We start from the raw sequence: 17,397 nt of genomic DNA, 5'->3' as shown, positions 1-17,397 counted from the left end.
TACAGGATACAGCGTGTGTGTACAGGAGGAGATGGGGTGAGTACAGGATACAGCGTGTGTGTACAGGAGGAGATGGGGTGAGTACAGGATACAGTGTGTGTACAGGAGGAGATGGGGTGAGTACAGGATACAGTGTGTGTACAGGAGGAGATGGGGTGAGTACAGGATACAGAGTGTGTGTACAGGAGGAGATGGGGCGAGTACAGGATACAGCGTGTGTGTACAGGAGGAGATGGGGTGAGTACAGGATACAGCGTGTGTATAGGAGGAGATGGGGTGAGTACAGGATACAGCGTGTGTGTACAGGAGGAGATGGGGTGAGTACAGGATACAGAGTGTGTGTGTACAGGAGGAGATGGGGTGAGTACAGGATACAGAGTGTGTGTACAGGAGGAGATGGGGCGAGTACAGGATACAGCGTGTGTACAGGAAGAGATGGGGTGAGTACAGGATACAGGGCGTGTGACGGGGACATGTGGACGGTTTGGGGTGTCTGGGTTTTACCTTTGTCACTTGGTAAGTACATAATGATGAGACAGGCTACACCGCCAATACAGAGACATCCACAGAGCGACCTCCTGCGGCCGAAGCTGTAACAGAAAACAGACATTGATCACCGCGATGCAGGAATGATCCTCCTGGACTGTAACCTGGCGGTTTCTGCTTTCGCGTTGGTGCAGGGACGGCTGTATGTGCTGCGTGTCAGGCATGCCGTGGGCTACAGGAGGACTCTAATAGAGTCCGGGCACCAGTGCCTCCACCTATCCGCTCTGAGTACAGAGCTTCCATTCACTTACCTGCTAATTTACTCATATATGATAACATGTGTAATAAACGTCCGTCGGGGGGCACTGGGAGGGGTCTGATCGTATCCCTCACAGAGGGCAATGCCAATAGAAGCCCATAGACTTCTACTGGGTAATGTCCCCCCGAATGTATCAGAGAGGGTCCGCAGGAGGTATACGCCATAGTTATATCCAGTATATATATATATATTTTATGTGCTCACCTTTTGCGGTTCATAAGTAACATACAGAGTGGAGTCGCTGGAACCTCCGCCAGGCCAGACAGAGCCAGGTTTAAGTAGATATTACCCCCGAAATCTCCCGTACTCAGCGTGAGGCCGTAATACACCAGACTGCAGACAAACCTGGAAACACAGAACATACGGTATACACGCAAGGCGTGGCTACATGTACAGACACGCAAGGCGTGGCTACATGTACAGATTATACATATATGTACCTACTTACCAGATCCACATCATGACGAGCGTACGCCGACGCAGCACTGCGTGCCGGCATATGGTGAGGATATTAGATTTGTGGACGGAATGCTTCTGCTGGGGGGTCAGTGAGAAAGGTTTTGGCTTGGCGCAATTCCAGCGTCCAATGAAGGTTAGCGTTTCCTGCGCTTCGTGGATCCGGCCACGTGCATGCAGCCAGCGGGGGGACTCCGGAATACGCCTAGGCCCGGGTAAAAGGTACAGTACTGATTTCATACAGAGGATGAATCAGACAATGATTGTCATTAATGTGTACTCACAGTGACAGGAGGAACACCGCAAACCCTTGTGTATTCACCACCACAGCCAGGACACGCCAGGACTGGACGAAATATCCAATCAGGGCAAACTGCGCAATTCCCAGAGCAAAAAACATACTGCCCAGTGACCCTGAACATGGAGAGACAATACAGTCACGCAGGACATCAAGTGATACAAGATGGAGACACAAAGGGGGACGGGAGCCTCCTGCCCTGGCCTAAGCGACATGGGGCGGGCAGGGGAGCCTCCTGCGCTGGCCTACGCAAGATGGGGTCGGGGGAGCCTCCTGCCCTGGCCTATGCGACATGGGGCGGGTGGGTGAGCCTCCTGTGCTGGCCTAGGTGACATGGGACGGGCGGTTGAGCCTCCTGCGCTGGCCTACGCAACATGGGGCGGGTGGGTGAGCCTCCTGCGATGGCCTAGGTGACATGGGGCGGGTGAGCCTCCTGTACTGGCCTACACGACATGGGGCGGGCGGGGGGAGCCTCCTGCACTGACCTACGCGACATGGGGCAGGCGAGGGAGCCTCCTGACCTGGCCTATGTGACATGGGGTGGGTGGGGGAGCCTCCTGTATTGGCCAACGTGACATGGGGCAGGCAAAGGAGCCTCCTGCACTGGCCCACGCGACATGGGACGGGTGAGGGAGCCTCCTGCCCTGGCCTACGCGACATGGGGCGGGCGAGGGAGCCTCCTGCCCTGGCCTACGCGACATGGGGCGGGCGAGGGAGCCTCCTGCCCTGGCCTACGCGACATGGGGCGGGCGAGGGAGCCTCCTGCACTGTGCCATGTATATGGAGTCGCTAATATCCAATTGTAAAGTGCCAGGGAATATGCTGCACTATATAAGAAACTGTAAATAAATAATAATGTTGAAGGGACACAGTAATAGACCGCCGCTGGTACAGGACAGAATACAAATGACATTACCTGCTAGTGCCCAGTAGGTGGCCCCGATGTATTCATTAAGCAGCACAAACGCGACCAGAGACATCCCTCCATTCATCACACCCACGAGGAAGCGGGTGGTGAGAAAGATACTGAACGATGGAGAGAGAGCATTCAGCAGAGAGAATATAACATCCAGAGCCAGACCTGCAAGAGAAGAGGTCAGTCCTCCGTCACATTCCACAGCCGGCGGCCCAGGTAGGGGACCGGTGGAACGGAACAATTACAGCCCTGATGAAATCGTACGTATTCCATTACATTGTGCTGAGGGTGGAATATTGCAGCCAGGGGCACCATGCAGCACCTCTCGGGGGGGGGGGGGGGGGGGGGGGGCGCGGCAGCACAACAGTTGCCCATCCCTCAGCCCAAGAGGAGGCTCCGACTCATTCCCATATTCCTGTCCAGGTCCAACTCATCTACCAGAACCCGGATCCTCCTAACCACTCCCAGGTTCTGCAATACTAAGAGGACCTGGAACAGTGATTAACATACGCCCCCGAACCCCCACACATGCCCCCCATCCTTCCCAATACAACATGGGCCAGCAACTGCCCCTGCATTATTATACAGGAAGTAGGGTCTCCTGCTCTCTGCTCCGGGCACAGAGGGTACATGTACAGCTCCCTGCTCCTCTAACAATGGATGTGGCTTTGCCCTTTCAGAAGTCCCTGTACCGCGGCTTGGATGGAATACTGGGCGGTGACCGGAGAGCAAGAGGCACAAAGTGAGGGATCAGAGGAGTCAGTGAGACATCTCCCACTTATCTATTATCTGAGTATTAACGGGATGTAGTCAGTATCCAGATGCTCTAGATGCTGGCACTCAGAAGACGGGCGCCGGAATCCCGACAGTCAGCATCCCAAAAGTAACTGTGCCGGGAGCATTAGGGTTAGGTTGCAGAGGGGGTAGGATTAGGCACTAGGGGGAGGGACAGGCTGCAGAGGGGGTAGGATTAGGCACTAGGGGGAGGGTCAGGCTGCAGAGGGGGTAGGATTAGGCACTAGGGGGAGGGTCAGGCTGCAGAGGGGGTAGGATTAGGCACTAGAGGGAGGGTCAGGCTGCAGAGGGGGTAGGATTAGGCACTAGAGGGAGGGTCAGGCTGCAGAGGGGGTAGGATTAGGCACTGGGGGGAGGGTTAGGCTGCAGAGGGGGTAGGATTAGGCACTAGGGGGAGGGTCAGGCTGCAGAGGGGGTAGGATTAGGCACTAGGGGGAGGGTTGGGCTGCAGAGGGGGTAGAATTAGGCACTAGGGGGTAGGATTAGGCATTAGGGGGAGGGTCAGGCTGCAGAGGGGGTAGGATTAGGCACTAGGGGGAAGGTTAGGCACTAGGGTAGGGTCAGGCTGCAGAGGGGGTAGGATTAGCACTGGGGGGGGTTAGGCTGCAGAGGGAGTAGGATTAGGCACTAGGGGGAGGGTCAGGCTGCAGAGGGGGTAGGATTAGGCACTAGGGGGAGGGTCAGGCTGTAGAGGGGGTAGGATTAGGCACTAGGGGGAGGGTCAGGCTGCAGAGGGGGTAGGATTAGCCACTAGGTGGAGGGTCCGGCTGCAGAGGGGGTAGGATTAGGCACTAGGGGGAGGGTTGGGCTGAAGAGGGGGTAGGATTAGGCACCAGGGGGTAGGATTAGGCACTGGGGGAGGATTAGGCTGCAGAGGGGGTAGGTTTAGGCACTAGGGGGAGGGTTGGACTGAACAGGGGGTAGGATTAGGCACTAGAGGGATGGTTAGGCTGCAGAGGGGGTAGGATTAGGCACTAGGGGGAGGGTCAGGCTGCAGAGGGGGCAGGATTAGGCACTAGGGGGAGGGTTAGGCTGCAGAGGGGGCAGGGTTAGGCACTAGGGGGAGGGTAGGCTGCAGAGGGGGTAGGATTAGGCACTAGGGGGAGGGTTAGGCTGCAGAGGGGGTAGGATTAGGCACTAGGGGGAGGGTAGGCTGAAGAGGGGGTAGGATTAGGCACTAGTGGGAGGGTCAGGCTGCAGAGGGGGCAGGATTAGGCACTAGGGGGAGGGTTAGGCTGCAGAGGGGGTAGGATTAGGCACTAGGGGGAGGGTCATGCTAGAGAGGGGGTAGGATTAGGCACTTGGGGGAGGGTCAGGCTGCAGAGGGGGTAGGATTAGGCACTAGGGGGGGGTCAGGCTGTAGAGGGGGTAGGATTAGGCACTAGGGGGAGGGTCAGGCTGCAGAGGGGGTAGGATTAGGGACTAGGGAGAGGGTCAGGCTGCAGAGGGGGTAGGATTAGGCACTAGGGGGTAGGATTAGGCACTAGGGGGAGGGTTAAACTGCAGAGGGGGTAGGATTAGGCACTGGGGGGGTCAGGCTGTAGAGGGGGTAGGATTAGGCACTAGGGGGAGGGTTAGGCTGCAGAGGGGGTAGGATTAGGCACTAGAGGGAGGGTCAGGCTGCAGAGGGGGTAGGATTAGGCACTAGGGGGAGGGTCAGGCTGCAGAGGGGGTAGGATTAGGCACTAGGGGTAGGATTAGGCACTAGGGGTAGGATTAGGCACAAGGGGGATGGTCAGGCTGCAGAGGGGGTAGGATTAGGCACTGGGGGGAGGGTCAGGCTGTAGAGGGGGTAGGATTAGGCACTAGGGGGAGGGTCAGGCTGCAGAGGGGGTAGGATTAGGCACTAGGGGGAGGGTTTGGCTGCAGAGGGGGTAGGATTAGGCACTAGGGGGAGGAGTAGGCTGCAGAGGGGGTAGGATTAGGCACTAGGGGGAGGGTTTGGCTGCAGAGGGGGTAGGATTAGGCACTAGGGGGAGGAGTAGGCTGCAGAGGGGGTAGGATTAGGGACTAGGGAGAGGGTCAGGCTGTAGAGGGGGTAGGATTAGGCACTAGGGTGACGGTAAGGCTGCGGTTAAAGAGGAATGGGGTGAGGGGGGATTAGCATACTTTCCTAAATGTGTCGGACCCGCCGGGATGCCGATGTTGGTATTGTGACCACCGGAATCCTGACTGTCAGCTGACAGGAACATTCTGATAGGTCAGCGGACATGACGCCAGAACATATGGCACCACTCACCCGTCACGTAGATCGGCTTCCTGCCAAATCGGTCTGACAGCTGTCCAAATACAACCACCCCGACCAGGACGCCTCCGAAGAACACCGAGCTGGCAAGGCTGACCTCATATGCGGCGCTGCCGATCAGTGACCACTGCGGGAACAGAGAGGAGAGACTGACAGCAACATCAGGGAAAGGGGGGCTGCACCAGTCAGGAGGGGGGAGAAGGGGGCTGCACCACCCAGGAGGGGGGAGATGGGGGACTGAACCAGCCAGGAGGGGGAGGGAGAAGGGTCTGCTACGGCCGGGTGGGGGAGAGGGGAGTAGGTCTATGTTTTTGTTCATGCAAAATGATTAATGCTCAGTTTCCCAGAAGCTGGAAATGCTTTTCTGAAGATGGCGCTTTAGGATAAGTCTGGTGGTCGGCCATTAGTGCCTCTCTATAGGACGTGGCCGTCAGACGTGCGGAGGGGAGTTACACAGAACAACCAGTACAGTATATATTAGTGAAGTGAGGGTCCGGGGCAGCGTCAGGAGGGGCATGTGATCTGCCGGGTTGGGTATGCCTTGACCGCCGGTCACATAACTGCATCCCGGTCTGCCGCTGAGCGCACAGCTAACGCTAGTCCGGCATTTCTGTCTTTATAGTGTGAATAAAGTCATTACAGATGATAGAACACCCATAGAATGGCACATGGAGTGCGGTTTTCCCTCTGCCGGGAATGTAATCAGCGCTAGACACAGAGGCCGCAGAGATTTCTGTAACCGGAGAAGGTAGAAGGAATGTGACGGAACCGGTTTATCCGACCTCAGTGAGGAGTAACTCACAGGAGCTGAGCGCAGTGTCAGGAATACCGAGATCTCTGGGGGAACCGGGCAGCACAATCACAGACCTGCAGAGCCACCACACAGCACCAGAGCCACCACAGACCTGCAGAGCCGCCGCAGAGCCACCACACAGCAGCAGAGACATCACAGACCTGCAGAGCCGACGCAGAGCCGACACACAGCAGCAGAGCCGCCACCACAGACCTGCAGAGCTGCCGTAGAGCCACCACACAGCAGCAGAGCCACCACACAGAACCAGAGCCACCACAGACCTGCCGCAGAGACACCACACAGCAGCAGAGCCACCATACAGAACCAGAGCCACCACAGACCTGCAGAGCTGCCGCAGAGACACCACACAGCAGCAGAGCCACCACACAGAACCAGAGCCACCACAGACCTGCAGAGCTGCCGCAGAGACACCACACAGCAGCAGAGCCACCATACAGAACCAGAGCCACCACAGACCTGCAGAGCTGCCGCAGAGCCACCACACAGCAGCAGAGCCGCCACACAGCAGCAGAGCCACCACAGACCTGCAGAGCCACCACGCAGCAGCCACAGAGCAGCAGAGCTGCCACCTAGGACCCTCCTCCGCGGACCAGGCTGATAAATAATAATAGCTGTAGCTACAGAGGGGTCTTCTTTCCAGACATCTTATATCAGAGCTGGCCCCAGGCATAAAAATAAACATATAATGAGGAGCGCTTGAATATTTAAATTACATTTTGAACGCACATACCTGTAAAAAAAGGGATGGTTAATATAATGTTACAGCTCTTTCTGTGAATAATTGGTGAAACGGAGATATTGGTAGTGTTAACTTCCCAATTTAGATCAGGTTGGACAGTCTTTGTATGCGGGTATTTGCTATCCCTGCTTGTACCTTTAGCGGCTTGATGTTACTGCACAAGCGTCTGCCGCAGATGTCACTGATGCCGTCTTTCCGTTGCTGCGGCCGCTTTGGCTGAGTCTCTTCATGCGGTCACTCGTTTAAAGCGTGTCAGCGTTCGCATGCACTGACCGAAGGTTCTCCGTTGTCTTCACCGTGACAATATCTCCGTTTCACCAATTATTCACAGAAAGAGCTGTAACATTATATTAACCATCCCTTTTTTTACAGGTATGTGCGTTCAAAATGTAATTTAAATATTCAAGCGCTCCTCATTATATGTTTATTTTTATTGCATTTGTTATATGGAGCTGCTGATATAACACACACAAGCGCGGCAATTATTTTACTATTTTGGCCCCAGGCATAGGCAGTATGGGGAAAAGCCTAGGGGCATCAGGGCAGGAGAGATATCTAAATTCTAATGAGCAAATTCGGGCTGTAGCTTTATTGCAGCTGCTGTAGATTTGTTGTGCTAGCGGCGGCTGATGCAATAAAGGTTGTTTTGTTGTTCATGACATCGTGCTGCACCGCTGAGACAGGCAGACGGCAGGTGTGGGGGCGTCAGAGATGCATGTGTGCTGGGGGCGGAGTCTGCGGGGTTCAGTCATGTGGTTTCAGATATTATATTATTAGAACAATCCGGAGCTGAATAGACGCAAGGGGGTGGGGGGAATGGCACCAGACAACATCTTGCCTAGGGCACCAAATCAGTCAGTCAGGTAGGTAGGTAGGTGTGTGTAGGTATTTATATATATATATATATATATATATATACACACACACACATATATATACACACACATACACACACACGGGAGTCTAAGCCACACCCATGACTCCCAGTCCAGCGCGGCCGCCGTGGGGTCACCCTGCTGTTCTAGTGAGCGCAGGCCGGATCACTGTATACTATTTCTCACCTCGGAGCTGATGGAAGTGAAGTTGCTGTCGAAGTGCAGCTGTCCGTGTCGCTGGCTGCCGTTCCACGCCGTCCTCTCATATCCCCCGGTGTGGTTGGCGCGGCTGGCGTTAGGGGGCGGAGAGTCAGAGTCCCAGTGATAGGGAGGGGTGACCCCCAGGATGGTGATGAGAACGACTTCTGTGGCCACATACAACTAGGAAGGGAGAGAAAGGAATATGGACTATTACAGGGGAGCTGGACGGTATCCCCCATTACCCCCGACACTGGCAGAGGACGGAGACGCCGCTGTGTTCTGCTCCCAGACCGGGGTATATTCCAATGTCAATGAACCTTATGGTACCAACGCCGCCGGGAAGGTGTGACACACAACGTACAGGACACGTAACCTCCACAAATTCCAGCACATGATACATCGGGTGCATTCAGACTTATTACATTTCCTACCATACGCCCGCTATCCGGAATCTAGGTCGACACCACCAAGGACGACACGGAAAAAGGTCGACATAAGTTTTTCAAATTTTTTTTTTTTACTTTTTCATACTTTACAATCCACGTGGACTACAATTGGGAACGTTAACCTGTGCGGAGCGCAGCGGTACCGGAGCGAGGCACCTTGCCTGAAGCATGGCGAGCAAAGCGAGGGGACAGTGCACTAATTGGGGTTCCCGGTCACTTTACAAAGAAAATGACACCAAAAACAAAACAGTTTTTCATGTGTCGACCTAGACACTGTCGACCAACAGGCATCGACCTAGACAATGTCGACCCTGAGTCCCATACCCATACGCCAGCACGCACCAGTCCTTAAAGCAGCTTCATCACCATATTTACAGTATTATACAGAACTGTGCAAAAGATTTAGGCAGGTGTGGACATTTTTTTTTTATCAATTAATAAAATACAAAGTGAATGAACAGAAGAGAAATCTAAATCACATCAGTATTCGGTGTGACCTCTCTTTCCCTTCAGCACAGCATCAGTTCTCCTAGGTACACTTGCACACAGATTATGAAGGAACTCGGCAGGGAGGTTGTTCCAAACATCTTGGAGAAGTAACCACAGATGATCTATGGAGGTAACTTCCTCAGATTCTTCTGTCTCTTCATATAATCCCAAACAGGATCCATGCTGAGATCAGGGCTCTGTGGGGCCATATCATCCCTTCCAGGACTCCTTGTTCTTCTTTATACTGAAGATAATTCTTAATGACATTGGCTGTATGTTTGGGGTCATTGTCCCTCATTCCGACCTGATCGCTAGCAGACTACTTTTAGCACTGCTGCAACCAGGTAGTCACCCTCTACAGGGGAGGGGGGATTCTCTGAGCATGGTTGCGCTCTTACCTGTCACACTCCAGCCAGCGGGAAGTGCTCACCTGTCACACTCCAGTCAGCGGGAAGCGCTCACCTGTCACACTCCCGCCAGCGGGAAGCGCTCACCTGTCACACTCCCGCCAGCGGGAAGCGCTCACCTGTCACACTCCCGCCAGCTGGAAGCGCTCACCTGTCACACTCCCGCCAGCGGGAAGCGCTCACCTGTCACACTCCCGCCAGCGGGAAGCGCTCACCTGTCACACTCCCGCCAGCGGTAAGCGCTCATCTGTCACACTCCCGCCAGCTGGAAGCGCTCACCTGTCACACTCCCGCCATCAGGAAGCGCTCACCTGTCACACTCCCGCCAGCGGGAAGCGCTCACCTGTCACACTCCAGCCTGTTACACTCCCGCCAGCGGGAAGCGCTCACCTGTCACACTCCAGCCAGCAGGAAGCGCTCACCTGTAACATTACAGCCAATAGGAAGCGCTCACCTGTAACATTACAGCCAATAGGAAGCGCTCACCTGTAACATTACAGCCAATAGGAAGCACAGGTAGATCTGATAAATTCCCATCTCTCCCACCAGTTTCAGTGCATCATCCACCTCCATGATGCGCTGACTGCGCCGGGCGTCCTGTGGAAGAGAGAAGAACGCCATCATTACCACCTATGTGACCCCCTTTCCCTGCGTATACAGATGTACCATAATTACTAGTGATTTTTTAGCTGGAATGTGATTAGCAGAGATCTGAGGGTAAATGTAATAGGTGCAGAAGCCGGAGGGGCGGGAGATTTGTGAGAACGCCCAGTATTTATAGCGCAATCGTTTACAGGGCAAAATAAATCTGTTTTTCATTACTCACTGACACATTTCCCAGGTCACCCAGCAGGTGCACAGGTGTACTCATTCCTCACTGACACATTCCCCAGGTCACCCAGCAGGGGCACAGGTGTACTCATTACTCACTGACACATTCCCCAGGTCACCCAGCAGGTGCACAGGTGTACTCATTACTCACTGACACATTCCCCAGGTCACCCAGCAGGGGCACAGGTGTACTCATTACTCACTGACACATTCCCCAGGTCACCCAGCAGGGGCACAGGTGTACTCATTACTCACTGACACATTTCCCAGGTCACCCAGCAGGTGCACAGGTGTACTCATTCCTCACTGACACATTTCCCAGGTCACCCGGCAGGTGCACAGGTGTACTCATTCCTCACTGACACATTCCCCAGGTCACCCAGCAGGGGCACAGGTGTACTCATTACTCACTGACATTTCCCAGGTCACCCAGCAGGGGCACAGGTGTACTCATTACTCACTGACATTTACCAGGTCACCCAGCAGGGGCACAGGTGTACTCATTACTCACTGACACATTTCCCAGGTCACCCAGCAGGGGCACAGGTGTACTCATTACTCACTGACATTTCCCAGGTCACCCAGCAGGGGCACAGGTGTACTCATTACTCACTGACACATTTCCCAGGTCACCCGGCAGGTGCACAGGTGTACTCATTACTCACTGACACATTTCCCAGGTCACCCGGCAGAGGCACAGGTGTACTCATTACTCACTGACACATTTCCCAGGTCACCCGGCAGGCGCACTCATTACTCACCGACACATCTCCCTGGTCACCCAGCAGGTGCACAGGTGTACTCATTACTCACTGACACGTTTCCCAGGTCACCTAGCAGGTGCACAGGTGTACTCATTACTCACTGACACATTTCCCAGGTCACCCAGCAGGTGCACAGGTGTACTCATTACTCACTGACACATCTCCCTGGTCACCCAGCAGGTGCACAGGTGTACTCATTACTCACTGACACGTTTCCCAGGTCACCCAGCAGGTGCACAGGTGTACTCATTACTCACTGACACATTTCCCAGGTCACCCAGCAGGGGCACAGGTGCACTCATTACTCACTGACACATTCCCCAGGTCACCCAGCAGGTGCACAGGTGTACTCATTACTCACTGACACGTTTCCCAGGTCACACAGAAGGAGCACAGGTGTACTCATTACTCACCGACACATTTCCCAGGTCACCCAGCAGGGGCACAGGTGTACTCATTACTCACTGACACGTTTCCCAGGTCACCCAGCAGGTGCACAGGTGTACTCATTACTCACTGACACGTTTCCCAGGTCACCCAGCAGCAGCACAGGTGCACTCATTACTCACTGACACGTTTCCCAGGTCACACAGAAGGAGCACAGGTGTACTCATTACTCACTGACACATTGCCCAGGTCACCCAGCAGGGGCACAGGTGCACTCATTACTCACTGACACATTCCCCAGGTCACCCAGCAGGTGCACAGGTGTACTCATTACTCACTGACACGTTTCCCAGGTCACACAGAAGGAGCACAGGTGTACTCATTACTCACTGACACGTTTCCCAGGTCACCTAGCAGGGGCACAGGTGCACTCATTACTCACCGACACATTTCCCAGGTCACCCAGCAGGTGTACTCATTACTCACTGACACATTTCCCATGTATAGTAAAGAGCAGCACAGTGCAGAATATTTATAGTATAGGGCAGTACAGTATAGTATATGTATAGGGTAGGCAGTATAGTACAGTACAGTGTAAGTATAGGGCAGCACAGTGCAGTATATGTATAGTATAGTACAGTGTATGTATAGGGCATCACAGTATAGTATAGTATATGTATGGGGTAGACAGTGTAGTGCAGCACATGGATAGCGCAGCACATGGATAGCGCAGCACATGGATAGGGCAGCACAGCGCAGCACATGGATAGTATAGTATAGTAGTAGGGTACAGTAGTGTATAGTATAGGGAAGTACAGTATAGTACAGTATTAGGGTACAGTACAGTGTAGGGCAGCATAGTATAGTATAGGTACAGTACATTGTATAGTATAGGGCAGCACAGAATAATATTAGGGTACAGTGTATAGTATGGGGCAGCACTGTACAGTATTAGGGTACAGTACAGTACAGCATATGGCAGCACAGTACAGTATTAGGGTACAGTGTATAGTATAGGGCAGCGCAGTATAGTATTAGGGTACAGTACAGTGTATAGTATAGGGTAGCACAGTACAGTATTAGGGTACAGTATAGTATAGGGCAGTACAGTATTAGGGTACAGTGTGTAGTATAGGGCAGCACAGTACAGTATTAGAGTACAGTGTACAGTATAGGGCAGCACAGTACAGTATTAGGGTACAGTGTACAGTATAGGGTAGCACAGTACAGTATTAGGGTACAGTGTACAGTATAGGGCAGCACAGTACAGTATTAGGGTACAGTATAGGGCAGCACAGTAAGGTACAGTGTACAGTATAGGGCAGCACAGTACAGTATTAGGGTACAGTGTACAGTATAGGGCAGCACAGTACAGTATTAGGGTACATTATAGGGCAGCACAGTACAGTATTAGGGTACAGTGTACAGTATAGGGCAGGACAGTATTAGGGTACAGTATAGGGCAGCACAGTACAGCATTAGGGTACAGTATACAGTATAGGGCAGCACAGTACAATATTAGGGTACAGTATAGGGCAGCATAGTACAGTATTAGGGTACAGTGTACAGTATAGGGCAGTACAGTATTAGGGTACATTATAGGGCAGCACAGTACAGTATTAGGGTACAGTATACAGTATAGGGCAGCACAGTACAATATTAGGGTACAGTATAGGGCAGCATAGTACAGTATTAGGGTACAGTATAGGGCAGCACAGTACAGTATTAGGGTACAGTGTACAGTATAGGGCAGCACAGTATTAGGGTACAGTATAGGGCAGCACAGTACAGCATTAGGGTACAGTATACAGTATAGGGCAGCACAGTACAATATTAGGGTACAGTATAGGGCAGCATAGTACAGTATTAGGGTACAGTATAGGGCAGTACAGTACAGTATAGGGCAGCACAGAATTAGGGTACAGTATTAGTATACAGTATAGGGCAGCACAGAACAGTATTAGGGTACAGTATAGGGCAGCACAGAACAGTATTAGGGTACAGTGTAGAGTATAGGGCAGCACAGTATTAGGGTACAGTGTACAGTATAGGGCAGCACAGTATTAGGGTACAGTACAGTGTGTAGTATAGGGCAGCACAGTATTAGGGTACAGTACAGTATAGGGCAGCACAGTACAGTATTAGGGTACAGTATAGGGCAGCACAGTATTAGGTTACAGTACAGTGTATAGTTTAGGGCAGCACAGTACAGTATTAGGGTACAGTACAGTATAGGGCAGCACAGTACAGTATTAGAGTACAGTGTACAGTATAGGGCAGCACAGTACTAGGGTACAGTATAGGGCAGTACAGTATTAGGGTACAGTACTGTGTATAGTATAGGGCAGCACAATACAATATTAGTGTACAGTACAGTCTATAGTATAGGGCAGCACAATACAGTATTAGGGTACAGTACAGAGTATAGTATAGGGTAGCACAGTACAGTATTAGGGTACAGTACAGAGTATAGTATAGGGTAGTACATTACAGTATTAGGGTACAGTATAGGGCAGCATAATACAGTATTAGGGTACAGTACAGTATAGGGCAGCACAGTATTAGGGTACAGTACAGGGCAGCACAGTACAGTATTAGGGTACAGTATAGGGCAGCACAGTACAGTATTAGGGAACAGTATAGTATACTTTAGAATGTAAGCTCTCACGAGCAGGGCCCTCTTCCCTCATGTGCTTACCCTTTTCTTACTTTAATAATCTTCAGCTGCACCACATCCAGCAATCTTCTGCCACCTGATACTTATTCCAGTGTCATCTGCTGATGTAGCTATGTCTATATACCCTGTACTTGTCCTATACTGTCATCAACTGTAAGTTGCTGTTTTCCAGTTTGATTATTCATGTACTCTGTAATTGGGCGCTGCGGAACCCTTGTGGCGCAATATAAATAAAGGCTAATAATAAATAGTATAGGGCAGCACAGTACAGTGTATAGTATAGGACAGTACAGTATTAGGGTATAGTATAGTATATAGTATAGGGCAGCACAGTACGGTATTAGGGTACAGTATAGGGCAGCACAGTACAGTATTAGGGTACAGTGTACAGTATAGGGCAGCACAGTACAGTATTAGGGTACAGTACAGTATATGACAGCACAGTACAGTATTAGGGTACAGTATAGTATAGGGCAGCACAGTATAGTATAGTATTAGGGTACAGTACAGTGTATAGTATAGGGTAGTATACGGCAGCACATTACAGCATTAGGGTACAGTATTGGGCAGCACAGTACAGTATTAGGGTACAGTACAGGGCAGCAGAGTACAGTATTAGGGTACAGTACAGTATAGGGCAGCACAGTACGGTATTAGGGTACAGTATAGTATATAGTATAGGGCAGCACAGTACGGTATTAGGGTACAGTATAGTATAGGGCAGCATAGTATAGTATTAGGGTACAGTGTATAGTATAGGGCAGCACAGAACAGTATTAGGGTACAGTATAGTATACAGTATAGGGCAGCACAGTACAGTGTATAGTATAGGGCAGCACAGTACAGTATTAGGGTATAGTATAGCATATAGTATAGGGCAGCACAGTACAGTATTAGGGTACAGTACAGTATATGGCAGCACAGTACAGTATTAGGGTACAGTACAGAGTATAGTATATGGCAGCTTAGTACAGTATTAGGGTACAGTGCAGTATATGGCAGCACAGTACAGTATTAGGGTACAGTACAGTATATGGCAGCACAGTACAGTATAGGGCAGCACAGTACAGTATTAGGGTACAGTATTAGGGTACAGTACAGAGTATAGTATAGGGCAGCACAGTACAGTATTATGGTACAGTACAGTGTATAGTATAGGGCAGTACAATATCAGGGTACAGTACAGTGTATAGTATAGGGAGCACAGTACAATATTAGTGTACAGTACAGAGTATAGTATAGGGCAGCACAGTACAGTATTAGGGTACAGTACAGAGTATAGTATAGGGTAGTATAGGGCAGCACAGTACAGTATAGGATAGTACAGTATAGGACAGTACAGGGCAGCACAGTACAGTATTAGGGTATAGTACAGGGCAGCACAGTACAGTATTAGGGTACAGTACAGAGTATAGTATAGGGCAGCACAGTACAGTATTAGGGTACAGTACAGTGTATAGTACAGGGCAGTACAATATCAGGGTACAGTACAGTGTATAGTATAGGGCAGCACAGTACATTAGTGTACAGTACAGAGTATAGTATAGGGCAGCACAGTAAAGTATTAGGGTAGAGTACAGTGTATAGTATAGGGCAGTACAATATCAGGGTACAGTACAGTGTATAGTATAGAGCAGCACAGTACAGTATTAGTGTACAGTACAGAGTATAGTATAGGGCAGCACAGTACAGTATAGAGTATAGTATATGGTAGTATAGGGCAGCACAGTATTAGGGTACAGTACAGAGTATAGGGTAGCACAGTACAGTATTAGGGTACAGTACAGAGTATAGTATAGGGCAGCACAGTACAGTATTAGGGTACAGTACAGTGTATAGTATAGGGCAGTACAATATCAGGGTACAGTACAGTGTATAGTATAGGGCAGCACAGTACAGTATTAGGGTACAGTACATATTATAGTATAGGGCAGCACAGTGCAGTATTAGTGTACAGTGTATAGTATAGGGCAGCACAGTACAGTATTAGGGTACAGTACAGTGTATAGTATAGGGCAGCACAGTACAGTATTAGTGTACAGTACAGAGAATAGTATAGGGCAGCACAGTGCAGTATTAGGGTACAGTACAGTGTATAGTATAGGGCAGCACAGTACAGTATTAGGGCACAGTACAGAGTATAGTATAGGGTAGCACAGTACAGTATTAGGGCACAGTACAGAGTATAGTATAGGGTAGTATAGGACAGTACAGTATTAGGGTACAGTACAGAGTATAGTATAGGGTAGCACAGTACAGTATTAGGGTACAGTATTAGGGTACAGTACAGAGTATAGTATAGGGTAGCACAGTACAGTATTAGGGTACAGTACAGTATATGGCAGCACAGTATTAGGGTACAGTACAGTATATGGCAACACAGTACAGTATTAGGGTACAGTACAGTATAGGACAGCGCAATACAGAATTAGGGTACAGTACAGAGTATAGTATATGGCAGCACAGTACAGTATTAGGGTACAGTGCAGTATATGGCAGCACAGTACAGTATTAGGGTACAGTACAGTATATGGCAGCACAGTACAGTATAGGGCAGCACAGTACAGTATTAGGGTACAGTACAGTATAGGGCAGCACAATACAGTATTAGGGTATAGTAGTGTATAGTATAGGGCAGTACAATATCAGGGTAAAGTACAGTGTATAGTATAGGGCAGCACAGTACAGTATTAGTGTACAGTACAGAGTATAGTATAGGGCAGCACAGTACAGTATTAGGGTACAGTACAGAGTATAGTATAGGGTAGTATAGGGCAGCACAGTACAGTATTAGGGTACAGTACAGAGTATAGGGTAGCACAGTACAGTATTAGTGTACAGTACAGAGTATAGTATAGGGCAGCACAGTACAGTATTAGGGTACAGTACAGCGTATAGTATAGGGTAGCACAGTACAGTATTAGGGTACAGTACAGTGATACAATGTATCAGACTCACCGGCTGTTACTTTCCTCTTCCTTCCTGTTCCACTCTCTGCATCAGTATGTGTGGGCGTGGTCTCATGTCTATGGGCGGGAAACACTTCTTATTGGGTGACCAGAGCTACACGTAACCTCTATCAGCCAATCAGAGAGCAGCACATTATATATACATTCCCCCAGTGCTGTCAATTCTATTTCGGAGTGGGAGAAGGGACCTTCTGACGTATCTAGGGGAGGAGACACGTCACCAGGGGGAGGAGCTACGGGCGAACAAGGTACCCGTCCTGTCACCCTGCAGATCATCTCTCCC

The 17,397-nt window shown here is 50.7% G+C and overlaps 1 protein-coding gene across 2 annotated transcripts in view; it reads right to left on the bottom strand.

The window, feature by feature from the left end:
• SLC22A15 (solute carrier family 22 member 15) overlaps nucleotides 1-17,194 on the bottom strand; it is a 43,196-nt gene extending 26,002 nt beyond the window's left edge. Inside the window, exons 1-9 of one of the 2 annotated variants that reach the window (XM_063956897.1) lie at nucleotides 17,104-17,194; nucleotides 9,973-10,083; nucleotides 8,130-8,324; nucleotides 5,510-5,642; nucleotides 2,476-2,640; nucleotides 1,546-1,675; nucleotides 1,254-1,466; nucleotides 1,010-1,150; nucleotides 505-590 (exon numbers count right to left, since the gene is read on the bottom strand). In XM_063956897.1, coding sequence (XP_063812967.1) covers nucleotides 505-590; nucleotides 1,010-1,150; nucleotides 1,254-1,466; nucleotides 1,546-1,675; nucleotides 2,476-2,640; nucleotides 5,510-5,642; nucleotides 8,130-8,324; nucleotides 9,973-10,059 — 1,150 coding nt within the window. In that variant the 5' untranslated portion in view covers nucleotides 10,060-10,083; nucleotides 17,104-17,194. Of the gene's footprint in view, nucleotides 1-504; nucleotides 591-1,009; nucleotides 1,151-1,253; nucleotides 1,467-1,545; nucleotides 1,676-2,475; nucleotides 2,641-5,509; nucleotides 5,643-8,129; nucleotides 8,325-9,908; nucleotides 9,949-9,972; nucleotides 10,084-17,103 lie in introns of those variants that run through there. The other variant, XM_063956898.1, reaches the window with a different exon arrangement.
• Between the last annotated feature and the right edge of the window lie 203 nt (nucleotides 17,195-17,397).

The sequence above is a fragment of the Pseudophryne corroboree genome, chromosome 2 (genome assembly GCF_028390025.1).
Source record: "Pseudophryne corroboree isolate aPseCor3 chromosome 2, aPseCor3.hap2, whole genome shotgun sequence".
NCBI classification, from domain to species: Eukaryota; Metazoa; Chordata; class Amphibia; order Anura; family Myobatrachidae; genus Pseudophryne; species Pseudophryne corroboree.
This window is presented reverse-complemented; position numbering and strand designations above follow the sequence as displayed.